The 27,946-nt window shown below is 40.7% G+C and overlaps 1 protein-coding gene across 1 annotated transcript; it reads left to right on the forward strand.

Moving 5' to 3' along the window:
* Nucleotides 1-277: 277 nt before the first annotated feature.
* Nucleotides 278-27,620, forward strand: LOC128739212 (protein diaphanous). The gene is made up of 2 exons (XM_053834650.1): nucleotides 278-808; nucleotides 23,546-27,620. The coding sequence occupies exons 1-2, from the start codon at nucleotides 454-456 to the stop codon at nucleotides 26,500-26,502; spliced, it is 3,312 nt and encodes a 1,103-aa protein (XP_053690625.1). The 5' UTR covers nucleotides 278-453; the 3' UTR covers nucleotides 26,503-27,620.
* Nucleotides 27,621-27,946: the final 326 nt, after the last annotated feature.

The raw sequence follows: 27,946 nt of genomic DNA on the forward strand, positions 1-27,946 counted from the left end.
CCTTGCAATTGACAATAAACTAAAGCTAAAATTCGCCAGAAATTGAGTAAAGTTATTCTTTATGCACTTTCTGAGTAGACAGAATTTTGCGTGTAACTATAAATATACGCATCAGGGACATTTTTCGAAATTTCGAAACTTCTTTCGAAATAAACAACACTGCCAGCATTCAATTCAACCCTACCGTTGACGTAATCGCCTGCATATGGAATGTTTTTTTTAAACGCGAAGCATCATCCACTGTCGAACCTGTTTTAATCGCAGAATGTCAAAAGAGTGACGAAGTCCGCGGAGTGAAATGATGTCAATTATTAATGTCGCGTTTTGTAAAATTTCTATTCGCATTTGATCGAGTCGTATTTGAAATAATCTGGTATTTGGTGTTTTCGTCCTGTGCTGGGCCAGGCCTTTGTCCGGGCGGTGATATTTAATGTGCTGGTTGTACGCTGCAAAATGTCGAAACATGATCGTGCTAAATCGGGTGGCTTGCTGGATACGCTATTTTTCGGACGACCACACAAAAAGGGTGGTCGTGGCGGCTCCGGTAGCTACGGGACTGGCGGGCCTGCTGGGGGTAGTGGCCACGGCGGGTACAGTATGAATGGGGGTCGGCCGCTGTCTGGGGCGGAATCGGAACTGGCCATCCTCGACGAGTTGAACAACGAAATGAAGCGTATGAACGAGGCGGAAGTGAATCAGAAATTCCTCGAGATACTGGAAGACATGAATATCCAGAAGGATAAGCGCGATCCGCTGCTGCTAAAGTCGCTTGATGAAAAGAAAACGATGATACTGATGCATGTAAAAGGTGAGTGGCTTGGAATGAGGTCTGGGGCGAGTTATTTGTTTTTGTTTTGGTGCGTGAAAAAAGCGGACTAGTTGTGGGAGTTTTCTTTATTTTTGGACGGGCTTAGACATCAACAAGTGGGTTTGCAAGACACAGTCAAGGCAAGCAAGATCGCACGGTAGCAGGCAAGGAACGTTGCACAAAGATTGCACGGAAGCAAAAAAAAAAAACGATTGCTCTTTGTTGATCTTCCGCCAGAGACCTTGATTGATGCATGGTTATATTGGTGAGTCCTTGAAAGCGGTCACTGGACAGTCGCAAATAGTTTCTATAGGATGATTTTTCCCGAATGGAAATCACTCGTGTAATGTATATTTATATCTGGCAAGATTCGAATAGGATAAAATTAAATATTGTCTCATAGCGATCGTCGACAGTGTATTTGTTGCTGTTACTCTCGCGAGGCAGCTTGTTTCAATAAACTGCAATGGGTTTACCAGTTTTACCAAGCACATATTAAATTGAAATAAGAAGCTTGAGATGTTTATAAAATTTACACTATTAATTTTATTTTTGTTTTTGATATTTTACATTGTATAAATGATATTATTCAGGAATAGTGCATTTATGACTGTTGGATGCTGATTACATTAAATTTATAATCGTATACCTTTTAGAATAGCCGCACAATTTGAATTTTTAATTATTTTCTGCTAACTTTATCGTAATGTACACGTACTGCTGTTATATTCATTGAATAGTAGATAATTGGATATTTTCGTCAGAATTTATATTGATTAAATTTGAAACAGAACTGAACTTATTTGTCACGTAGCCAGTTTATCACTTTATAAAGCTGTGAAATTTCCATGAGACTGATCAAATGTTGAAACCATCGCGACACAACGCGAACGGTATAATTAGCTAGTACATCAAAAGACCATGCGATTTACTATTTATGTTTACTTTGCTGTTATCAGCTCTATGTACTGTACTTTTACAGTTCGCGAATATTTTGCTGTCTCAGGTCTATGATAAGTGCGCATACTGCATCATATGATATGCTGTATTTTATTTTGAACAAGATATGTAGCAGAACAAGGAAGACAGAGCTTGATTTATAACAATATAGCCGATGTTTGCGGTGTTGATATACGAAAAGAAAACAGAAATATTTATTTCGATAAAATAAGATTATAATCAATATTAAAAGCTACTTAAACTTCTATATACTCGAAAAGAGAGCACTAAATATTGTACCAAACGCCAAACAAACCTTTCCGACTCTATTTTGATACTTTGTTGCGGTTCAACTGTCGATAATCTCTGAGACTTAATCATTGTTGCTTTCAATCTGTTCGTTGCCTTTCAGTGTACCTACCTACTACAGTAAATGTAGAACTCACATTCGAATATGCTGATTGGAAGGATGATTCTTGATCATTATTATTTTTGCCGCCTGTTTCTTCTACTTCTTTCGCTGTAAGGAGGTAGGCTGTCTGATTCATTAACACTTTTACCTTTAAACTGTGATGACTGCTAAGAGCCCCTTGTCGTGGCCGTACGATCATCCACAGGATGATGTAAGCAGTCGCTGTGAGGAACGGCTACTTTGAATAATCATTTATTCGTTGTTGTTTTTGTCTTTACTGGTAGACCCCGGCTGTAACGATAACATTTTGTGACGTGTTTTTATTCCCGTCATGTTGTTCGAAAAGTCGTTTCAAGCAAATTTATTTTAATTTTGGTAACATTGATAAAAGATTACAGTAACAAATAATCGCAATGAGAAAAAATAATGTATAAAAGTATAACACAGCTGTCGCCACATTGTTGCAATTCTCTATAGAATCACACAACTTTTGGTCATCAGCCAAGCCATCGGATTCTGAAAGATTCAGCTGTGCTCATCGCAAACAGCTAATACTTCATTTTGTGCTGTTCGCATTGCAAATACTTTCGATTGATTTAGCGCATATATCACACTATTACCGCATCCAAAGTAGCACACGTTAGGTTCATTTAGTTGAAGCAACCAGATTTCGACTGAAATTCGTCATAATTCGGTTACCACAACTACTTTGTAACAACTGTGCTGGTAGGGGTTTTGGTCAATAAACTTTAATGTGATGAGTAGGTATTCCGGAAAACATCTGAAGTTGGATGTTTCTATAACGTTGGCTTTTTCTGTAACAAAATTGCAAACCGATTGCATTGCAATTGCAATTGCAAAATTGAACCGATTTATCATTGTGAGCTATATTTATTATTTTAAACATTTTTCGTGTTCAAATTAACAAAATGACACATTTCTGTTCGTCTATTTCGAAATTTTTCCCTTTTTTTATTTTGACTTAAACATGGTTTATCACAGTGTCTGTTTCGAGCTGCTAGCTGGTCGATGCAAAAAAAAAATCTTCAGATTTGCCACATTTTTTCAAACGACACTTTATATATAGGTAGCAATAATCTTGTTCACGCTCATGGGAAGCCAGCCCACCAGCAATTCTTATTTTGTCACGTTGGTAAACGTTTAGCAATGACATTATTAATTTTGTAAACAAGTTACGGACTAAGAAAAAAAAACTATAGAAAAAATGCCTTTAATTGGTTTCTTTCCCTCTTTGTATTGGAGATGGAGAGTTTTATCTCCAGATTTAAAAAACTGAAAATGCAAGGGGATTCAATTTATCTTTCTAGATTTCAACTCTGGAGCTTTATTGATTGATAACGTAATTCCTTATTGAATGAATCAATGTTTCTACAACTCATGCATTGTAATACGAATTGCATCTTTCTTGGTTTGGTTGGAACTATTTCTAATAGAAACAAACATAAAAACAACGGAGTGTTAATCTTTTTCGAACAGTTCTACTTTATTGATGTATCAGTAGGGTGCTATTACGTTATCAATGTAACTGAAAAAGAACTTCTGAAGCTAAACCTTTTTCAGCATCATTCCAATTCAGCGACGCATTTCCAATCGTGAGAGCCAACGGTGCGATATAGGTACCTACCTTTAAAAGGCAGCAGCCAAAGCTACAAAGCTTACCATCTTTCTTGTTGAGTGGACACGCCTTTGTTGCTATGGTTTTGTTCATTCCTCGCTTATCAAAGACTGTGCTAGAACTGCTCTCGCTTTTAATGCTCGCTGTCTCATACAAGACAGGTTTGTTACCCTTTGACACAGTTTTGATATTTTAAGAATTGCTTTGGATGAATTCCGTTGGTAAAAAGTATTCAGTAATTTCGTCTGTCGAAATAAATGACGCACCGTCAATGCCATTGCTTCTACGATGGCAACGCGAATGCATTACAAGAAATATTCATTATCGGTGCTGACTCATGGTTTGCCATCGCTGATTGGCTTTATTCACATACCAGCAGTTATGAAGGACGCGCGTTATCCCAGCAATAATAGGTGCACATGTCGATATTTCTTAGCAAAAATCGTTGATAATGGAGTAAAATTCAACAACGTTCCAAACCGAATTGGTATACATTCAAGTCTTTTTTTACACGGCTTATTTTTACGATTTTTAAATTAACGCGGTTTTTTATGACGATTTTTGAATTACCGCGGTTTTTTACATCATTTTTCGAATTAACGCGGTTTTTTTCAGCGGTTTTCAAATTCGAGCGGTTTTTTGGTGGTTTTGAATTAACGCGGTTTTTTACGTCGATTTTTGATCTAACACGGTTTATTTTATGACGATTTTTGAATTAACGCGGCTCTTTTACAACATTTTTCAAATTAACGCGGTTTTTTTAAACGGTTTTATTTTACACGGCACGCATCCCCCGTGTAAAAAAGACTTGAGTGTACAATTATTGGTATAATAGGAATTGGTATAATTTTCGATTATTTTACTGACGATTTTCTACATCGGTTTAAACAATACTAAATTAACGGTTCAAACGTTATAATACATATGTATTAAACTTGATGTTAATGCAAATGTTCCTTAATGTAACGTATGCATTAAAAAATGGACTTTTTTCGGATGATGATAAAAAAAACTAAGCAAGCTAGTTGAGCTCGATAAATTTCCCATGGAAGGTAATTACATTAATTTATTTGCAAAAAAAAAAATCTACAGCTCTATAAGCCAAATTCTAATCGTGATGGCGAAAACAGTGAAGCTACTCCGTTCAGAAGTGAGCGCGTTCAAAGAGCGATACCCCGCCGCGTCGAAAACAGACATCGTGCGGCACTTTGTGGACACCGGATACGCCCGTTCCAGCATCTACAACATCTTTGCACTATTGGACAACAATCCGAGCATCGAAAGAAAGCCCGATTCCGGACGGCCGACGACCCTGAGCGATAAGAAGCTCCAAAGGATGCTGAAGATGAAGACCGTGGGAAACGTGGCTACTTAGCTGCGTGCGCTTGGCGGGAAGGTCGGTGCAACCGGCCAAATAGTGAAAAAGTACCTGGCGAACATGGACATACATGTCAGAAAGCGGCAGTTCCGTCCACTGGTCCTGGAGCTGCAAGCGGCAGCGGCTGAATAAGATGATCAAGTCGATTTTCCCGGTGAATCGTGACGTGGCGGTGGTGATGAACGACGAAACCAATCTCGTCCTGAATGGCAGCGACTGGCAGGGCACTTCGTATTTTACTTCCCTCACGAAGGAAGTGAGCCCCGAGGTGAAGTTCATTTCACACACCAAGGTCCCCAAGAAGGTGCTGGCAATCAGCGAGAAGGTCAAAGCCGCTCTTCTTTCGCTCCGGACTGGCCGTAAACGGGGAAATTTATAGTAGGAAGTGCCTGTCGGAAGTTGCGTCAGTCATTAAGAAATACCATAAGGGCAAAGACGAGGAATTCTGGCCGGATCTGGCGTCGGCCTGCTACACGAAGCGATCGTTGGAGGAGATGGAGCGGCTGAATATCGAACTCGGCGAACCCGCCAAGTCCCCCAACTGCATCCTATCGAGAATTTTTGGGCAAACCTGAAGCGTAAGATCTACTCCAGCAATTTTGTCGCGAAAACTGAGGAGGAATTGAGAAATAAAACGAAGAACAAACACAAAAACATGCCTACACGCATGTTTTCGTCCGACAAGGCGAAAGTTCCGGTTAACTGCCGGAAGGCCGCTCGTAAGGTCGTAGAATTTTTTTTGCAAGTAAGCTAACATAATTACCTTCCTTGGGAAATTTATCAAACTCAATTAGCTATCTTAATATTTTTGTTATCACCATCCGTCCATTCAAAAAGCCCATTTTTTTAATGCATACGTTAATTTAAACATTTTTAATTCTTAATTCTTTACAATAGTAGTTCCATCTTTCTTAACCTTCCTAGTGCATTGGGGTCGTTTTCGACCCATCGGCATACTTACAAAGCTTCATACTCAATAACGGAACGAGCTAGAGACTTGAAATTTTCTGACTTTTCCTAACTTTGGAAAACTAACATTTTGGGGGAGTTTCAGCTTTCAGCGACATCTAGAAGAGGCACAGTAAAAAAAGTTACATATTATGCATTAGGGTCGAAAACGACCCAGGTTTTGAAATTGCTCTCATTCATCCATTTTCTATCCGAATTTCGATTTCTTTACCTCGTTTGAAAGGTATGGCCAAAACCTGGCACCCAAGGTATGTTAGGGAATATTTGTTGATTAATGGCCACTTCTGCGTCGGTTCCGGAACACCCACTATCAGGTCCCGGGGAACATTTTATACTTTGAGATAATTCGTTTTGCGGCACATCAAATCACGTTGGTTTGATAAAATAAGACTAATGGAAGTACAATGGGGACATTTTGGACCCAAATGGCCACTTCACCATCGGTTCCGGAACATCCGGTATCCGGTTTTTGGGGACTTTTTTGTTTTTTTTTAGAATAACGCATCTTGCGACACATCAAATCACATCGGCTTGATAAAACAAGACTAATGGAAGTACCAGGGGAACGTCTTGGATCCAAATGGCCACTTCACCATCGGTGCCGGAACATCCGGTACCTGGTTCGGGAGACATTTTTTCGATTTTGAGATAATTCATCATGCGGTATATCAAATCACGCCGCCATGAAAAACCGAAATCGTCGAAAGTATAATAAAGACATTTTGAAGGAAAATGGCCATATCAATATAGATTCCGGAACATCCGGTACCCGGTTTTAGAGGCATTTGCGAATTTTAGCATAACTCATCTTGCGGCATATCAAATCACATCGGCTTGATAAAATAAGACTGATGCAAATACAATGGGGACATTTCGAGGCCAAATGACCACTTCACGATCTGTTCCGGAACATCCGGTACCTGGTTCGGGACATTTTTTGGATTTTAGCGTAATTCATATGCTCCTTGAAAGATACAGTGCAGATACAATATTGTGTTCGTTCCAAGATCTAAAAAAATGTTCCCAGAACCAGGTACCGGGAGTTCTGGAACCGACGCTGATGTAGTCATTTGCCTTCCAAATGTCTGTATTATATTTTCAACAGTCTCATTGTGATGCAATGTGATTTGATGTGCCGCATATGAATTACGCTAAAATCCAAAAAATGTCCCGAACCAGGTACCGGATGTTCCGGAACAGATCGTGAAGTGGTCATTTGGCCTCGAAATGTCCCCATTGTATTTGCATCAGTCTTATTTTATCAAGCCGATGTGATTTGATATGCCGCAAGATGAGTTATGCTAAAATTCGCAAATGCCTCTAAAACCGGGTACCGGATGTTCCGGAATCTATATTGATATGGCCATTTTCCTTCAAAATGTCTTTATTATACTTTCGACGATCTCAGTTTTTCATGGCGACGTGATTTGATATACCGCATGATGAATTATCCCAAAATCGAAAAAATGTCCCCCGAACCAGGTACCGGATGTTCCGGCACCGATGGTGAAGTGGCCATTTGGATCCAAGACGTTCCCCTGGTACTTCCATTAGTCTTGTTTTATCAAGCCGATGTGATTTGATGTGTCGCAAGATGCGTTATTCTAAAAAAAAACAAAAATGTCCCCAAAAACCGGATACCGGATGTTCCGGAACCGATGGTGAAGTGGCCATTTGGGTCCAAAATGTCCCCATTGTACTTCCATTAGTCTTATTTTATCAAACCAACGTGATTTGATGTGCCGCAAAACGAATTATCTCAAAGTATAAAATGTTCCCCGGGACCTGATAGTGGGTGTTCCGGAACCGACGCAGAAGTGGCCATTAGTCAACAAATATTCCCTAACATACCTTGGGTGCCAGGTTTTGGCCATACCTTTCAAACGAGGTAAAGAAATCGAAATTCGGATAGAAAATGGATGAATGAGAGCAATTTCAAAACCTGGGTCGTTTTCGACCCTAATGCATAATATGTAACTTTTTTCTAATGCATTAGGAAGGTTAATCCTGATTCAGATCACAATTGACCCGAGATTATAAAAAAGTACCTTTTATCCCCCTAATTCCTTTGACGATAAAATAGGGGCATTCCACGGAGTTTTGCAAATCAATTTTAATTGTCAATTTCCGATTTAGCTAAACCTTTGCATAGATGTTCACTTTAAAAAAATATGTCATTTTGTAATCTAATCTAATCTAATCTCACACTAACGCAGCCAATTCTGGAAGGCATCCTGGAAAATGACGATTACTTGAATCAATCATTTTTCTTGTCAACGGCCAGGCCAACTGCGCAGCATGTACCGCAGAGAGAATTCCAAGGAATCAAGTGGAACTAGAAAAAATACCTAATTCCATCAAACTCCTTGAAATCAAGGGAAGGAAGAAAGCGTGGACCTCCCGTACCAAACGCTTCCCATATACATAGATAATGATTTATTTACAGTCGTTGGGAGTATCTTTACTAATAAGGGTTAAGTGATACTCCGGACCCTCAAGGATGAACTAATGGCATTTAGACCAGAAACCAGGCTGCAATTGGCCAAGGATATAGCGCCTTATTTCGCTCTCTGAAAATAGATTAGTTTACCAAAAAATTAGTATAAATCATATAATACTTGAAATTAAAGTCGTGTGGTTTAATGGTTGCCTAAAACTACATTTGTAAGGTTAGGAACTGAAAACCGCACGACCCCGCACCTCCTGGCTTGGCTACTCAATTATACAAATTGAAGTATTTCCAGGTATGGCCACGTGGAGGCGCTAGGTAGGGGCTTGGGATGGCTAGAGCTATGTTGGGCGCTTCTTCCTAGTTGCCTTCCCCATTTCATACCCTTAAAAAAATATGTCATTTTGTAATATCAGTTAATTCTAAAGATCTCGAATGTTTTTTTTAAAGGGCCTAACCAAAAATGGCACTAATTAGTTAAATATTTTATATTGAAAAATTGGTTTGTTTGAAATGGTCTCTTCAGCAGATGCAGATAAAACAGTTTTCTAAATGAAATGCGTGCCCTGTAAAATATTGTTGTTGAAAAAATAAGACACTAAAAATAAAATGAAAAATATATAAAAACAAGCGCAGTTTTGAAAATCTTTTAAGGCTTAAAGTTAAAGTTTAACACATTAACATAACAATCTATACCTATAAAAATGGATTTCTGTCTGTCTGTCTGTCCCTATGTTCCTTATAGAATCGAAAACTACTGAATCGCTCGGCGTGAAAATTTGCATGTAGGGGCTTTTGGGCCCAGGGAAGGTTCTCTCGATGGCAAAAGACTCTTCCCCCCACTAAGAGGGGGGATCCCATACAAATCTATACTATACCTATAATAATGGATTTCTGTCTGTCCTATGTTCCTCATAGAATCGAAAACTACTGAACCTACCGGCGTGAAAATTTGCATATAGAAGTTTTAGGGGTCAGGGAAGGTTCTTATGATGGTTAGAGACCCCTCCCAACTCCCCTGGCTCCCATACAAATAAAACACAAATTTCTGCATAACTCGAGAACTAATCAAGCAAATGGAACAAAATTTTACATGTGGGTATTTTTGGAGACAATAATTTTTTCTATGGTGAATTGAAACCTCTCCCCACTTTAGGAGAGGGGGCTCCTATACAAATGATATACAAATTTCCTCATAACTCGAGAATTAATTAATCAAATGGAACCATATTTGGCATGTGGGTGTTTTTGGAGGCATAAACTTTTTCTATGATGAATTAGGACCCCTTACCTTTTTAGGAGGGGGGGCTCCCATACAAATGAAATACAAATTAACTCGAGAAGTAATCAAGCAAATGGAACCAAATTTGGCATGTGGGGGGTTTTGGAGGCAGGAATTTTTTTAATGATGGTTTGAGACTCCTCATCCCTGTGGTAGGGGGATAATGACTCTCATACAAATAATACAGAAGTTTTACGTAACTCAAAAACTAATTGAACTCGAGAAATTTTAGACTCTTTCATAAAACATTAATCAATAATAAGGCCACCAAAAACTATCAATAGTAACATTAGATAATTCAGCGCGAGACCACGCCACAGGCCGCGAGTGTTGCCGGCGAACTGCCGTCGAAAGCGCCGGCCACTGCGGGGGGCAGCCCACTGTAGAGATCACTTCTATCTAGGTTTATTTATTTTCCTAGATCTACTGACCTCTATTACTTTCCTTCAGTTGGGTCACCCCTGCGAAATGGTACCTTCTACGAAAAGATTTTCCGTGAAATGGTACATCCCGCGTAAGGTTTTTCGCGAAATGGTATTCTGCAAAACTCTATATTCCGTGTTATAGTCAACCGAGAATTGGTGTTCCGCAAAGTGGTATTCAGTGAAATGGTTTGTAATGATGGCGAATATTTAAATGCTATCCGCTTTATTTAATCAGGCTAAGCAATGGGGGGAGTTGTTTTCTACTTTACTGTGAGGAAAATTTGTATATTAACACACCCATGAACTCCTCAGAAACTTGCAAAACTCGAGATTGTGACAAAGGTCATCCGAGATTCACGGTTTATGTACAACACAGTTTAATTTGTGGCAATACGAAGTTTGTCGTGTCAGCTAGTGTTTACTTAGTGCTGTTAATTAAAGTTTAGCATCGACAAAAGAAAAACTATTAAGTTATGATATTATGAAATTACTTGTTTTGCACTCGTTTTTACCAAACATATTTTTTTACATTCTATAACCTTTTCCAGATGCGCATTATAATACTGTACAACATTGCGAAAGATATCAATTCCATAAACCATCGGGGCATCGGAAGCAACTTTCGTTAAAAATCGTGCATCCACTAGTTTTACTTATGTTTCACATAAGAGAATAGATTATAATACACCCACACATTCCTGCACACAGGAAGCAAAGATCCTTCCACTTTGTATAAAACTCATTTGAATATATACTTGTCATGGTTGAAAACACTTCATTATCAGATTGCAAGTCGGTTTTCCCAAAGCCTACAGTATCAAAACACCAACGTTATGTTTGTGTCAATTTAGTCATCTTAACTGACAAAAAAGGTTTACCGCTTTCGCTACAGTTTTCCAAAGCGTAATTATTTGAGGAAATTATTAAACCACCTAATCTACTGTTTTATTTCAATTTTAATAAATTTTTAATTTGTGTTGAACATTTTCCCCTATCTATAAAGAGCATTTACATAACTTTTTCTGCACATTACTTTATTTTTATTTCTTCTGTTAAACCGCATTCAAATTTCCGATATTGATTACGCTGCTGGAGGTGCTGTGGTAGGTTGCACTTCTGCAGTTGCAGTTACATTGGCACGTGGGATGGCATCTGTTGTTACTTTGGTTTGGTTTACCGTGCTAGCAGCAGATCCATCACGCTGTCGCATGGTATTACTACCGGATGACGGATTAAACCAATCTTTTATAAATGTTGGCATCAGTGAATCCAATATCGGTACAGCTTCCAGTGAGTGAAAAAGAACACAACTGAGTGTAACGGCTACTATCAGAGTTATTTTACCGGACATGTTTATAACGCAATTAGTTCAGCCTGTTTTCACCGGGAAATGGGTTCGTGATGACTGGTTCAAATCCAGCGTGTGAGGTTTCCTTAAATAGTCTACCTCAGCGGGGGGGAATATAGTGTTTCAATTTTAAACGGTACATGTTCTTTTTTATGAGGTAAAGGTTGTCCTAAACTTGGTCGAGAATGACATTTTACATTCCATAAGAAGCTAAATTTCTTATCATCAATTTTATCAAAACGTTACAAGATCACTGCACTGCACTGTACTGGACTGAGCTTCACATTCAAATTCATTTAAAAGATCGAAAATAAAGCTCATAGTCAACTTAACCCATTGTGATCTTACGTGTTAAAATGTTGTCATTTTTCAAAAAGCTACCTAGGACACCAATAAGCATTACTAATGCAATGCAAATGCAAGCTGATAAGCATTCAAGGTATTGAAGCAACTAAAAATTTCGCTCCTAAAAGGATGATTTACTGTGAATGCTAAGGCCGAAGCAGCGCGAGCATCAAACAGCGTTGGTGCCATCGAGAAAGATAGCATTTTGAAAATCTATACCTATAAAAATAGATTTCTGTCTGTCTGTCTGTCTGTCCCCTATGTTCCTTATAGAATCGAAAACTACTGAACCGATCGGCGTGAAAATTTGCATGTAGGGATTTTTGGGACCAGGGAAGGTTCTCTCGATGGCAAAAGACCCCTCCCTCCACTAAGAGGGGGGGGGGGCTCCCATACAAATCTATCTATGCCTATAAAAATGGATTTCTGTCTGTTCTATGTTCCTTATAGAATCGAAAACTAATGAACCGATCGGAGTGAAAATTTGCATGTAAGGGTTTTTGGTGCCAGGAAAGGTTCTTATGATGGTTAGAGATCCCTCCTCCCACTAAGAAGGGGGGCTCCCATACAAACCTATACCTATAAAAATGGATTTCTGTCTGTCTGTCCGAATGTTCCTTATAGAATCGAAAACTACTGAACCGATCGGCGTGAAAATTTGCATATAGGTGTTTTTAGGGCCAGGAAAGGTTCTTATGATGGTTAGAGACCCCTCCCCCCACTAAGAGGGGGCGGGCTCCCATACAAATGAAACACAATTTTCTGCATAACTCGAGAATTAATCAAGCAATTGGAACTAAATTTTACATGTGGGTGTTTTGGAAACAAGAATTTTTTCTATGGTGAACTGAGACCCCTTCCCACTTTAGGAGGGGGGCTTCTATACAAATGAAATACGAATTTCCTCATAACTCGAAAACTAATTAATCAAATGGAACCATATTTGGCATGTGGGTGTTTTGGAGGCATGAATTTTTTCTACGATGAATTAGAACCCCTTACCTTTTTAGGAGGGGGGGGGGCTCCCATACAAATGAAATACAAATTTCCTCATAACTCGAGAAGTAATCAAGCAAATGGAACCAAATTTGGCATGTGGGGGATTTGTATTTAGTTTCCCTTTGTCACAGTGGTTTTCTTAATAAGTAAGCTTTATTGCGTCCGCTTCCAAAAATGGTACAATACGAAATCTTCTTTCATTCTGATCATGTCGGAAATTTCCTAATTTGACAAGTTAGGCAGTGTGCCCATAATAACGAGAATATGCGTAACGGAACATGTGTGAAACGGAATAGGGGTACATGAATACACTACATAACGTAACGTAACCTAAATCATACTAGAGTGATTTATCTATTTTCCACAAGCGTTACGCCTACTCTATTTTGGACATTTTCCATTTGATTTTGCCGTAAAAGTCCAAAATAGAGTACGCGTGTCGCCTGTCCAAAATATATAAATCACCTCTTACTTACTTACTTAGGTGGCTTGCCGTCCTAAGACAAAGCCTGTTGAACAAAATTTCTCCATGTAACTCGGTTGAGGGCTACCGCTCTCCAATTCCTCGGACACCGAGTACTCTCCGCCAGATCTCGCTCCACCTGGTCTAACCATCTTGCTCGCTGCGCTCCCGGTCGTCTTGTTCCTACCGGATTTGAGGCGAACACCATCTTTGCAGGGCAGTTGTCCGGCATTATTGCAACATGCCCTGCCCATCGCATCCGTCCAGCTTTAGCCACCTTCTGGATACTGGGTTCGCCATAGAGCTGTGCGAGTTCATGGTTCATCCTCCGCCTCCATACTCCGTTCTCCTGTACGCCGCCGAAGATCGTTCTTAGCACTCGTCGTTCGAAAACTCCGAGCACTCGCAGGTCCTCCTCGAGCATTGTCCATGTTTCATGCCCGTAGATAACAACCGGTCTAATAAGCGTCTTGTACAGGGTGCACTTTGTACGGGGACTTAGTCTGCTCGACCGCAATTGCTTGTGGAGCCCATAGTAAGCACGACTTCCGCTGATAATACGCCTCCGAATCTCACGGCTGGTATCATTGTCCGCCGTTACCAGTGAGCCAAGGTAGACAAATTCATCGACTACCTCAAACTCATCGCCGTCGATCAATATACTACTGCCCAAGCGGTGTCGTTCGGCCTCGGTTCCGCTGGCCAGCATGTACTTTGTTTTAGACGTATTTACCTTTAACCCAATCTTTTCTGCTTCGCGCTTTAGTCTGGTGTACTGTTCAGCCACCGCCACAGATGTTCTGCCGATAATATCCATGTCATCGGCAAAGCAGACGAATTGACTAGATTTGTTGAATATCGTGCCCCGCGTGTTGATACCCGCTCGGTTCATAACACCTTGTAGCGCTATGTTGAACAGCAGGCATGAAAGACTATCACCTTGACGAAGCCCTCTGTGTGATTCGAATGAACTTGACAATCCACCCGAAATCCGAACACAGCACTGCGTACCATCCATCGTAGATTTAATCAGTTTGATGAGCTTCCTGGGGAAGCTGTTCTCGTCCATGATTTTCCATAGCTCTTTCCGGTCGATGGTATCATATGCGGCTTTGAAGTCAACGAATAAATGATGCGTGGGAACTCTGTATTCACGGCCCTTTTGGAGGATTTGCCGCAGTGTAAATATTTGATCCGTTGTAGACCGACCTTCGACGAAGCCGGCTTGATAAGTTCCCACAAATCTATTCGCAATTGGTGATAGACGGCGGAAAATGATTTGGGACAGCACTTTATAAGCGGCATTGAGAACGGTGATCGCTCGATAGTTCTCACAGTCCAACTTGTCGCCCTTTTTGTAGATCGGGCAGATAACCCCATCTTTCCACTCCTCCGGTAGCTGTTCCGTATCCCGGCCGTATGTAGACAAACGGCCAGCTTTTCTGGTCCCATTTTAATAAGCTCCGCTCCGATGCCATCTTTTCCAGCTGACTTGTTGTTCTTTAGCTGCATGATGGCCTCCTTAACTTCGCCTATCGTTGGGGCTGGCACCTCTTCCCCGTTTGCTGCACCGTCGAAATCGCTTTCCCCGCCGCCATGGTTTTCCGCCTGGGCGACATTCAGGTGTTCGTCGAAGTGCTGCTTCGTGTACTTATGGTGGATTCTGTGCTGGAAAAAGGTACTACGTACGGCCATATTCTTGGAGGCGGCAAAGTCGATAAGTCTTAGGCCCATTTCATTGGTTCGCTGGTGTGCACTGAACCTTCCAATCACCGGTTTGTATTCCTCCTCCTGGCCGACCTGAGCATTGAAATCCCCGATGACGATCTTGATATCATGTTTTGGGCAGCGGTCGTATTCACTCTCCAACTGCGCGTAGAATTCATCCTTGTCGTCATCGGTACTTCTGAGGTGAGGGCTGTGCACGTTGATGATGCTTATGTTGAAGAATCGGCCCTTGATTCTCGACCTGCACATTCGAGTATTGATTGGCCACCACCCAATCACCCGTTTCCGCATCTCGCCCATCACTATGAAAGCTGTACCCAGCTCGTGTGTGTTGCCGCAGCTCTTTTTTTTTTTTTTTTTTTTTTTATGGACTCATCACTGCGACCAGTAAGTTAGATCTATTGTGATATCGCCCGGGTGTTTGTTGTATAACCCGCACTGCATTTATTTTAGCTATAGTCGCTATTGAGTGAGCGATATGCTTATTGAATTTCTTTTTTTTTATGCGTGCTTGTGTGTAATTGGGTACCCTTCTTTCAATGCTTTACTCTACTTTATCCACCTCGTTCCACATGACAGCGCACAGTCCCCAATTATAGTCATCCCTGGCGTAGCAAACCAGTGCATTTTTACTACAAGGGTCTCATTTTTGCACTGTCAATAGGCCATATCGGGATAATATAGAACTCAGCATGAAGGGCGATGAGGGGCCTGAGAATAAACCCATGCTAAAGTCACTTTGACATCGAATGGCCTGATTCTACTAAGATTCGAACCCATGACCATTCGCTTGTCAAAGCAGACTCGGTAACCTTGCGGCTACAGAGCCCCCCAATGCCGCAGCTCTGGTAGATGGTATGTCCATCTCTGAACGTACGTACCGTTGAGCTCTTCCAGCACACCTCCTGCAGCGCTACGACGTCGAACTTGCGGCTCTTCAATACGTCGGAGAGCACTCGAGTGCTCCCTTGGAAGTTGAGAGATCGGCAGTTCCACGTCCCGAGTTTCCAATCCATAGTCCTTTTTCGTCGCGTGGGTCTATTCCGATTGTTCCAGTAAGAATATATTTGTTCTTCGTTCCATGCTTTAATATTTTTCGTGGTGACGGCTTGCAAAGCCTGCTACACCAACCCCCTGTTTCGCCGGAGGGCCAACGAAGCTCGAAAGAGCCCTCCTTTCCTGTCAGCATACGACCTTGGCTTCCACCGGGGTTGGTTACCCGATCTCCACCAAAGTTGCTCGTATCCCGGCTGGTACCACGAGGCGGTAGGAATAGGAGTTGCTGAATAAGAGGCTATGAACCACTGTAGGGTTTATTTTATGCCTACACGTGCACAAGGCACCGACGGTACGCATTATTCAGCCGTTTACCAGCCATATAAATCACCTCACACCTTATAAATTCTTTAAACTCTGGTAATCTGTGGCTTTTTGGTTTTAAAACATTCAACAAAGACAACAAATAAGGGGCGAACGAGCCGCAGGCTGAAGACCTCTGAAAAAAAAAATAATCAAAGAAGGCAACAATTTTCTTTAAGTAAGTTAGACTTCTATACAATACTCAAACAACAATTGATATTGGCAGTAAGGCAACGTATATGTTTTGGCCAGAGCGTTACGCGGTATATGTTATTGGCCACCTACGGTAAAATCAAACGGAACTGGCCAATAACATACACGCCTAACGCTCTGACCAAAACATATACGGTACCCTACTCCTTGAATATTTCTACGGTGGCACGATAACTGAGATTTATCCAGGGGTGTGAAATTGTCAAACTAAAGCGGACTAAACATCCATGGACGGCGACAACTTGGAACCAGCCAGTATACCGAAAATAACAGCTAAAATTAGTTAAATTATAGCTAAAAGGCTGTGTTTAACTGCTTTCTAATTAGTTTTAGTAGTCTTAAAATGAATAAACCTTTAAGTAGGCACTAGAACCAAAAGTACCAAAACCAATGAGTGGGACATGTACAATGTATGTAGTTTGACAGCCACACCACCCCGCTGGATTTATCACGAAAATAGGTTGAGATTTTGCGGCGAAGCTTCAAACCGAAGGCTTAGCTGTACATTTATTTTGTATTTTAAACTAATTGAACTTTAAAATGAATAATGATTTGATTTTTAATTTTTTTGATCTCAAAAATTTACTTCAGGATTGCCAACCTAATTGCCTAATTGATGTTACAAGACAAGACCATTCATACCTATCCATCGTAGTTCCACAAAATTAAGCAAATATTTGTTACCTATTATCCGCACATTTCATGACTTCAAGCACAGTTGTTTTGCATACTATAATTGCTCCTGCTTGAAATAATCCGTATCAAATATCGCGAAAAATTGGTTCAGTAGTGCAACAAATATACTTTCCTAATTAGCGTTCTTAAGTAGGATGGCTTTCTCCTACTTCGTTTCCAGTAACTTAATTGCAGTGCTAACTTAAGCATACCATGTTCTACCGAAGGATTATTCTATTGACGGCAGCGGTTGTTTGCTTGGTGCCACTAATTTTTGCAAACTCAGAACAGGAGTGTCCTGGTTCGGAATGTAAACCGTTGACAAACCCCCCTTCGCATATGGAGGAGTGTACAAATGTGATTTGCTCACCGGTCATCGTGAGGCAAAGTATTGACATGAAACAAGTGTCCAAAATATTGTTAGTCGTTGAAAAATTGGAAAATGAAAGCCAGCATTTGAAGGATGTTCTCGAAGAAATCAAGCGTCATGTGATGAAGATAGAAAACCGACTGAACAAAAAAGACTGTGGAAACAGCAATACAGCAATTAAAATTAAAACAACTGTTAAATCTGCTAGTAAAGTTTCAAGTAAAAAACCGAAGACCGTTAAACCTATTAAAATTAAACTTAAACCAAAAAAACCTGCTAAAACTGTCATATTTAAAAAAACAGAAAAACAAATAATCATAAAGCCTGCTAAAGTTGTTAAACCCGTTAAACCGCCTAAAACTGTCGTAATCAAAAAAACAGAAAAACAAATAATTTTAAAGCCTGTTAAAGTAGTGCAGATTAAGCACAAACCAGGTTGTAAGGATCATAAACATTGCAAGAAAGGACATGATCATAGCGATGAAAATCACAGCAAACACCACGACAGCAAAGAAAATCACAGCAAACAACGCGACAGTGATGAAGATGATTAGTATGGTATTTGATTTACACAAATCAATAAAATGATAGAACAAAAACAGCCTCTATTTACCTTCATTTTCATATTCATGAGCGTTTTATTTTATTTTTCGCGTTAACTGTCGACCTGTGCCAAGAGTGAACCACTGGTGTTGATCTACTGAAAAAAAATCATATAGGGTTTGTCCAAACAGTAATTTTAGTTATTGTATTGTTTAGCGACTATACGTTACGTTGCAGCGTGTTCGAACTTGTCGGTTTAGGGTGGAGGAGGAGGAGGAAGTCAAAGTCTAAATCATTGCCCAGGTTATTTTTAGGAAGATAAATAAATGACTTAGTCTCTTTGAGCTTTTTAACCAACTAGATTTCGGTAGACAGTAGTATGAGCCGGTTAAAGTAAATGACAATCACGGGTCTATTGGAACGATCCTACTGACTCCAGCAGCATGACACAGCCGAGATTCGAACATACGACGCCTGGTTTGTTAGACCAGCGTCTTGCCTCGATGCTTTTCTTGAAGCTCGTTTTTCGTGCACTACATGATAAATGCGAGCTAGTACTACGATACTAGTGATCCTAAGAGTTGTTCCCAGTCATTATTTGAACGTGCGATGACGGCACAATAGACTATGCAGCTCAAAAATGGTAAGAGACGCTGGTTGGTAAATTTGTTGTTTTTCTAGAATCGATTTGACATTTTGTACTCCTGCCTCCCAAAGGCCTCCAAAATGTGAGGAATTGTTTTCCTATAGTTATTTCTTTGGTCTGCCCAAGAATTTTGATCTAAGAGATGTTATGTGTCATAACAAACAAATCGTGCAACTCTAATCTTGCTCCAATAAAATTAATGATTTTTGCTGTTGGTAAAGTAAAAAGTAAAGCGTTGTTTAGTTTGTCATCCCATCTAAGTTTGCTTAATCATACATTGAAATTTTGGACAATACGAAGTCGAAAACATGTACTATTGTCAATAATTCTTTACATTTGTTATATCGAAAATTGTTCATAAAACTAGCTTCTATATGTTTACATGTTTCCTGTCTGTTTTCCCATGGCTCACTACCATTAACCGTAACGAGGTTCAACATTTTGTAGATCTATTTATAAAGATGCATATCGTTTAGCATAGGCCTGGGGCGGCTTGTGCTGTTTCTCATCTCTCGCAAATCGCCTTCGACCTGGTCGACCCACCATGTCTCGAAGCGTCTTGCATGATTGAGCCGCGGATCTCCTTACTCGTGTTTTTTACCATGATCACCAGCGATTCCAAGTACGCTAACTCATCTACAACTTATAGTTCGTCGCTGATCGCTGTTAACGATTACCGTTCGCGGGAGACACTCGGTAGTCTCCTTTGAGCCTCTAGTCATTGGGCCCTATTCTCACAGTCAATTCACCTAAATTTTTGACGTAGGACTACGTCTTACGGCAAGTTTTGAGATAGGGTGTCATTCCAAAAAATCGAAAAATGTGAGCGTCACGAAAAATGAAAGGTTTTGAGCGCTAATAGCCTTGCGGTTTTCCGATTGATTTTCAATATTCTTACACCAATCGATCGGAAAATCTTCTAAGAATTGACCCAAATGAAGAAAAGTATGGATTCTTGATGTTGAACTATTGAAAAATTGAAAATAATGAACCTATGTTATACCAGATTTCTCGCTTCGTGATTGGTTGGAAGATTCTTTACGATGATCTAAACCTATGCCAATTTGATATCTGTGCTTGGGAAGTAAGCCAAAACAAGTGACAAAGTTTCCTCATTTCAACAAGATTTCTTACCACCGCGGTTCAACCTAGACCATTTTGATGTCCTTGCTTGGGAAGTACGCCAGAGAGAGTGACAAAGCCCCCTAGTGCCAACAGATTTTTTACGAACGCGATTAAACCTAGTCCAAACTGATGTCTGTGTTAGGGAAGTGTACCAGAAAAAATGACACAAGTTCGTTGTCCCAACAGATGGCAAATTATTTACTGCGAGACGATTAAACCTAGGCGAATTTGATATCTGTGTTGGAAAAATGTGCTACAGCTGTAGTGTTCGGTTATAATACGGCTCTGTATGAATACGCATGCTTGCCGTTTCATTAGAAGTGTAGTGAAAAAATGTGCTGTTGATAAAATAGGATTGAATTGGTAAAATCCCTTCAACGTGGGAAACCATGGATAATAAAAACAATCTTTAATTTCAGTAAGGTAGCAGGAAAGTAATAGTTTGTGTTCTTGATTTTGTTAAATTGTTTTCAAATGCACAATCTTTTGAGAATTGAACGTATGCAATGTTACTACTTTGATAAATGTTACATACAACGCATGTAGTATGTATATATGTTGCATATAACATGTATACATGAAGAATCGAATGATTACAAGCATGAATACATGCTACTATCACTACAAAGAGACTTACGTAGTCCTGCGTCACCTATATATGCGGTCGTGTCTTGTACACAACCCCTCTGATTTTTTAGGTGAGAATACAATTTGCGATTCTCAGAGTCACCTAGATGGCTCCGCTCACGTAAGTGACTGTACAACTCAAATGGGGTCTGTAAGGTGAGGTAAGGGTAACTGTGAGAATAGGTCGGGTGAGAGAAGTGAGGTGAGGTGAGGTGACTGTGAGATAGGGCCCATTATGTATTTGGTCTTCGGCGCATTCAGCCCAATCCTCATAGCCTCCCGTTTCAGATTAGTGCAGTTTGGCTCCGCCGTACCGAAATTTTTGGATTCAACGTCAAAGCTATCACTCGATCCAAAGTTGCTTTGAACAGTCGCGTTAGCTTGTCCGGAACTCTATATTCGTGTAGGTATTATTTTTCATAACTAGTCTCGCTCGACTGTATCGCATGCTGCTTTGAAGTCGATGTGGGAACGTTATATCTGATATTTCTACAGGCATTACACTAACTAACTAGGTTAACTAGGGCATTACAAAGTATAGTGCCGTTACCAGCGTTACTCTGCCGTGCTTGTATAGCTCTGCTGGTAGTCAATCCTTACAGGCGGCGCTGTTGGTCTTCAGTAGCCCAATTTCACGTTTAACCGGTTGACTATATATCTGGTGCTGGCAGAATACCCTCGGTGACCGAAGTATTCCGGAAGAAGATAGTGTGTGATCCAGTATTCGCGCAAAGTTCTCGGCAAATAGCGAATTGTTTAGCTGCCTGATGACGATCATGATGTCCCATGACGAACTGCTCTCGTACGCTGCCTGGAGCTACACGTAAGATGCTTCCTGCTTCAGCCGCCCGATACTCCGCCTTGCAGTGAAATCACCGTTAAGAATCGTCCCTGTCATGGGCGTAACACCTTTCTGATCAAATACGCAAAAAACCTTATCAAATTCTTTTGATTCTTCTTTAATTGCAACGAAGCAGCTGCTTCTGAGCTGTTTTCACCAAGCCAATTCCTAAACAATGTTACCATTTCCTATATCTTATATATAAAAATGGATTTCTGTCTGTCTGTCTGTCGGTATGTTCCTTATAGAATCGAAAATTACTGAACCGATCGGCGTGAAAATTTGCATGAAGGGGTTTTTGGGGCCAGGGAAGGTTCTAATGATGATTAGAGACCCCGTCCCCCACTAAGAAGGGGTGCTCTTTGGAGGCAGGAATTTTTTTATGATGGTTTGAGACCCCTCCGCTCTTTAGAAGGCGAATTATGACCCCTCTCTCCATTAAGAGGGGGGGGGGCTTCCATACAAATAAAATACAAATTTCCTCATAACTCCAGAACTAATCAAGCAAATGGAACCAAATTTAGCATGTGGGTGTTTTTGTAGACAATTTTTTATGGTGAATTGAGACCCCTCCCCTCTTAAGGAGGGGAATTATGACACCTATTCCCTATAAGAGAGGGGGCTTCCATACAAATGAAATACAAATTTCCTCCTAACTCGAGAACTAATCAAGCAAATGGAATCAAATTTGGCATGTGAAGGTATTTGGAGGCAAGAATTTTTTCTATGGTGGATTAGGACCCCTCCCCACTTTAGGAGGGGGGGATCCTATACAAATGAAATACAAATTGCTTCATAACTCGAGAACTAATCAATCAAATAGAACCATATTTAGCTTGTGGGTGTTTTTGGAGGCAAGAGTTTTTTCTATGATGAATTAGGACCCCATACCTTTTTAGGAGGGGGGGCTCGCATACAAATGAAATACAAGTTTCCTAATAACTCCAGAACTAATCAAGCGAATGGAACCAAATTTAGCATGTCGGTGTTTTTGCAGGCAAATTTTTTTCTATGGTGAATTGAGACCCCTTCCCCTTTCATTAGTGGGGGGGCTCTCATACAAATGAAATACAAATTGCCTCATAACTAGAGAACTAATCAAGCAAATGGAACCAAATTTGGTATGTGGGGGTTCTGGAGGCAGGAATTTTTTTCATAATGGTTTGAGACCCCTCACCCCTGTGGTAGGGGGAAAGGACTCTCATAAAAATAAAACAGAAATTTTTGCGTAACTCAAAAACTAATCGAACTCGAGAAATTTTAGACTCTTTCATAAAACATTAGTCAATAACAAGACCACCAGAAACTATCAATAGTAACATTTGATGATTCGGAGCGAGACGGACACAGGCCGCGAGTGTTGCCGGCGACCTGCCGTCGAAAGCGCCGGCCACTGCGAGGGCGGGGGCAGCCTCCCGTAGAGACAACCTCTATCTAGGTTTATTTACTTTCCTTCAATTGGGTCACCCGAGCGAAATGGTATTTTCTACGAAAAGATTTGTACCTTATAGACTCGAAAACTACTGAACCAATGGGCGTGAAAATTTCTTTACAGGGGATTTGGGACCGGGGAAAGTTCTTATGATACCTCCCCCTCTAGAAGGGGGCTCCCATACAAATGGAACCAAATGTGGCATGTGGGGGTTTTGCAGGTGAAATTTTTTATCTATGGTAGTTTGAGAAAATTTGTATATTAAAATATCCATGGTTTCATAGTTACGTAACTGGCAAGATAAATCATCTATGGTTGACCTCCTCAGAAACTTGCAAAACTCGAGATCGTGACAAAGGTCATCCGAAATTTACTATTTATGTACAGCACAGTTTAATTTGTGGCAATACGAAGTTTGCCGGTTTAACTAGTTTCCTTTATAATTTGATTGAAGAATCAATCGACTTTAAAAATATCTATTAGTAAAACTTTTGGCGAGACTTTCACAACACTTTCTTTTCTTGATTTTTCAGGCAAAACCAACACCGAACACCGTGCCAACTCGCGTTTCGAGAAACCTGTCGACTATATTCAGTACCTGCGCGACGGTGATTTCATCAGTCGGATTCCGAAAATTCTCCAATGCATGGAAAGTCTACGGGTGGCGTTGACCAGCAATCCAATCAGCTGGATCAAGGAATTCGGCGAGGCCGGAATCGACGAAATCGTAAACCTGCTGCGACACTGCAAATCTAATCCTCGGCGGTTCGAGAAAATCGAATATGAGTGCTTGCGCTGTCTGAAGGCCATAATGAACAACTCGTGGGGTCTGAATGTGATTCTAACACCGGATCAGCATGCGGCAGTTTTGCTGTTGGCTCAAAGTGTCGACGCCGGAAAGCCACATACAATGTGTGAAGCAGTGAAACTGCTGGCCGCCATCTGTCTGGTGAAGGAACGGAACGGTTACGAAAAAGTTCTGAAAGCGATTACCAACGCAACAATGATGGCACGACCCGGAGGTGATCGATTTCGGCCAATTGTAGATGGACTATTTGTCGAACACGACCGGAATTGGGAGTTGGCGAGCAACACAATGATTTTTATCAATTGTCTAATCAATACATCTTCGGATATCAATTTCCGGTTACATTTAAGGTGTGAAATGATGCGTGCTGGGTTGCACGACAAGTTGGACCAGCTTGCAGAGATCGTGGAAAAAAGCAACAATGAGAATCTGGAGAAACATTTCAAAATCTTCAACGCTTTTCGAGAGGATGATTTTGAAGAGTTCAGCAATAGATTTGATAATGTTCGACTAGATCTGGATGACATGCATGAGTGCTTCGAATTGTTGAAGAATCTTGTTGTGGATACAAGCTGTGAACCGTACTTTTTATCGATACTGCAGCATCTCCTGTTTATCAGAGACGACTATATTTACCGGCCTGCATATTTTAAATTGATTGAAGAATGTGTTTCGCAAATTGTGCTGCACAAAAGCGGGTGTGATCCAAACTTTGAAAGTCGAGATTTTCATATCGACACATCAACCTTGCTGGAAGACATGGCCGAAAAAACGAAGCAATTGGAAACAAAAAAGAGCGAGGATTTCGAAAAGCGAATGGAAGAGCTGCAAACGGCCAAACAAGAAGCGGAAGCCAGAGCAGCCGCACTGGAAGATCGCTTGAAGGAGATCGAAGCTACCGGGGTAATATCTCCGAAAGGGAAGAGCAAACTACCTCAAATCAATATTCCTCCACCACCACAGATGCCTGGAATGGGAGGTCCACCACCACCGCCGCCTCCACCGGGAAGTGGTGGGGCCCCACCACCTCCACCGCCACCGATGATGATGCCAGGAGTTCCTCGACCACCGCCAATGCCAGGAATGGGTCCACCCCCTCCTCCTATGCCGGGAATGGGACCACCTCCTCCACCAATGCCAGGCATGATGGGGCCACCAGGTTTCCGTCCAATGGCTCCTGTTCCCGCACCTTTACCACACGGCCTGAAGCCGAAAAAGAAATGGGACACTGACGGTCCTATGAAGCGGGCCAATTGGAAAGCAATTATTCCGCAAAAACTATCGGAGCACTCGTTTTGGGTGAAGGTGCAGGAGGATAAGCTTGCTGACGAAGAAATACTGTCAGGTTTGGCAGCAAAGTTCTCCTCGAAACCAATGAAACCAGCGGATAAGGATTCGGTAGATCGACCGCCCTCTTCGAAAAAGAACATTGATCTTCGAGTGTTGGATGCGAAGACCGCACAAAATCTATCGATTTTACTTTGTGGTTCCCTTAAGCATCTATCCCATGAACAAATTCGAACGTGCCTTCTGCGATGTGATACCACAGTGCTCGGACCGAGCGTACTGCAACAACTTATTCAATATATACCGCCACCAGATCAACTTAAACGATTGCAAGAAATTCGAGCCCGTGGGGAAGTTCTAGCAGGACCGGAAGCTTTCGCGACAACGATAGGTGACATCAAGCGTCTCGGAGCACGACTGCAAAGTTTAAGCTTTAGGCTAAACATGCCAGATATGGTACAGGATTGCAAACCAGACATTGTAGCAGGAACGGCTGCCTGTGAGGAAGTTAAAACGAGTAAAAAGTTTGCTAAGGTGTTGGAGCTGATTCTTTTACTGGGGAATTACATGAACTCTGGATCAAAAAAAGAAGCCGCATTTGGTTTTGAGATCAGTTTCCTCCCAAAGCTAAGCAGTACTAAGGATTACGAAAATAAGCAGACATTGCTACACTATATAGCGGATGTAGTAGAGAAAAAGTTCCCGGAAGCGCTTACATTCTATGAAGACTTGTCGCACGTCGACAAGGCTTCGCGGGTTAGTTTGGACAATATCCAGAAAACGATGAGGCAGATAAATAACTCACTCAAAAACCTTGAATCTGATTTGAACAATAACAAAATTCCTCAAAGTGACGATGATCGATTCATGGAAGTTATGGGAAAGTTTGCCGTTGAATGTCGCGCCCAGGTGGAAGTGCTAGGACGTATGTTATCACAAATGGAGTCTCTATTCCAGAATTTGTCAGAATATTACTGCTTCGATCCGGCCAAATACACCATGGAGGAGTTCTTCACGGACATCAGAACGTTTAAGGATGCCTTTGTGCAAGCCCATGCCGATAATATGAAGCAGCGCGACGAAGAGGATAAGAAACGTAGAACGACCGAGGCTAAGGAACGAGCGCAACGAGAAATGCAGGAACGGCAGCAGCGCAAATTAGCCTTAGTGGATATCGATGCTGTACAAACACAGGAAGGTGTAATGGATAGTTTGCTGGAGGCCTTACAGACTGGTTCTGCTTTCGGCAACCGAGATCAGCGACGACGACGAGGGCCACGACCTGCCGGGGCTGAAAGGAGGGCCCAGCTAAATCGTAGCCGATCCAGAACCGGTATAACAGCTAATGCTTTCTCCAGCAGGGAGATGCTTTCAGAGTTACTAGGTCCAGCGTAGAGCTATGCGATATGGCTGTCGCAAAAATGTGAAAATTCAGCAAGCAAAATGTACTCGCATCGTGGGGTTTACTGTTACCTAGCGGATAATCAGACGAAATCCTACCTACGGTTAGGACTAACACTAATAAAGCTTCAAGTGACCGAAATGCTAGTGAAATTTGTTTTGGCTTAACCGAGATAAAACTCACGACGCCGAAAACATATACGTAGCTGGACAAGCACGTAATTTTGTTCCCAATTCCTCGTGGTTTTCCGCGCGTTTATTGTTTTATCCTATTAATGCAGTTTATTATTCATTCCACTTATAGGACTTTCAGATTTTCATCCTAAAAGAATCGTATTTATTACAGCTTGCAGTTTTCAAAACCATTACGTTTTATTTTCGCTAGTTTTGTTAAATATATATTTGCAAATTAAATTATGAAAAACCCGGACACCACTGCGATATTTTTATTTTTTTTTCCTGCGAGCACAATATTACATCTTCAGAAGTGTTAATGTTTCGGTCACTTTCTAGCATGACTATGGCACAACTGTCTGACGTCGCTAAGGCCGAATAAGCGAAACAGTATTGCGGAGTCAATTGTTACGCGAACAATATTGTTAAAATATGTCTATCGACATAACGGAACTAAATATTTCCGGTGAAATGGCATTACTTATAAAATGAAAGTGTGCAGATAAACCGAAAGCGCAAAAACGCAATTAGTGTCAAAAACACCACATATCTAACGTAACATTAAATATAACAATAAACAAATGATTAGATTAACAAAAGGAGCTCATTTGCGCTTACTAAAAGACATTTCCAATTGCAGTATAAAGTATACAAATTATTATTTACTGTTTACTGAAAAATGGCGCTTTTAGAGCTAGGTTCGTAATACTTTTTTATAGTTCGATACTAACAAAAATAAAGCTTATGGATTGAGTATGCATCTGTTTTTTTGCATACCTTTTTTAACTGCAAAAATAATTAATTATAACTTCATATGTACCATATACAAGTGATAAGCGTATCGAAATACTTACGGCCCATTTTTCCGATATATATTTTCTAAAACATCTATACACACACAAAATATATATTATTATACTGGTAGCAGATTAAGCAAAAGTTACAGATGTTTACTGTATTTTACTAGAAGTGTAAATATTATTAAGCAAATTAAACCATGTTATTGAAAATCGTTACGTTACGATATTATCCAAGATGAAGCAATATCACAGATCATCTGAAACCTTTACAAAGCATTTAGAAAGCATCTAGTTGGGAACAGGCTTCATTTTCAGATTTTTGTAGTAGGTAGGTGTTCATTTGACTGCAGTGCCTCAACGAAACAGTATTTGAAAAAGTAGTGTAAAGGGCAGTTGTAGAACTAATTATTATTTACATTATTGTTGAAGAAAGTATGGTTCTATCTTTTGTAGTTATGGCGCTA

This window comes from Sabethes cyaneus, chromosome 3 (assembly GCF_943734655.1).
Source record: "Sabethes cyaneus chromosome 3, idSabCyanKW18_F2, whole genome shotgun sequence".
Lineage (NCBI taxonomy): Eukaryota > Metazoa > Arthropoda > Insecta > Diptera > Culicidae > Sabethes > Sabethes cyaneus.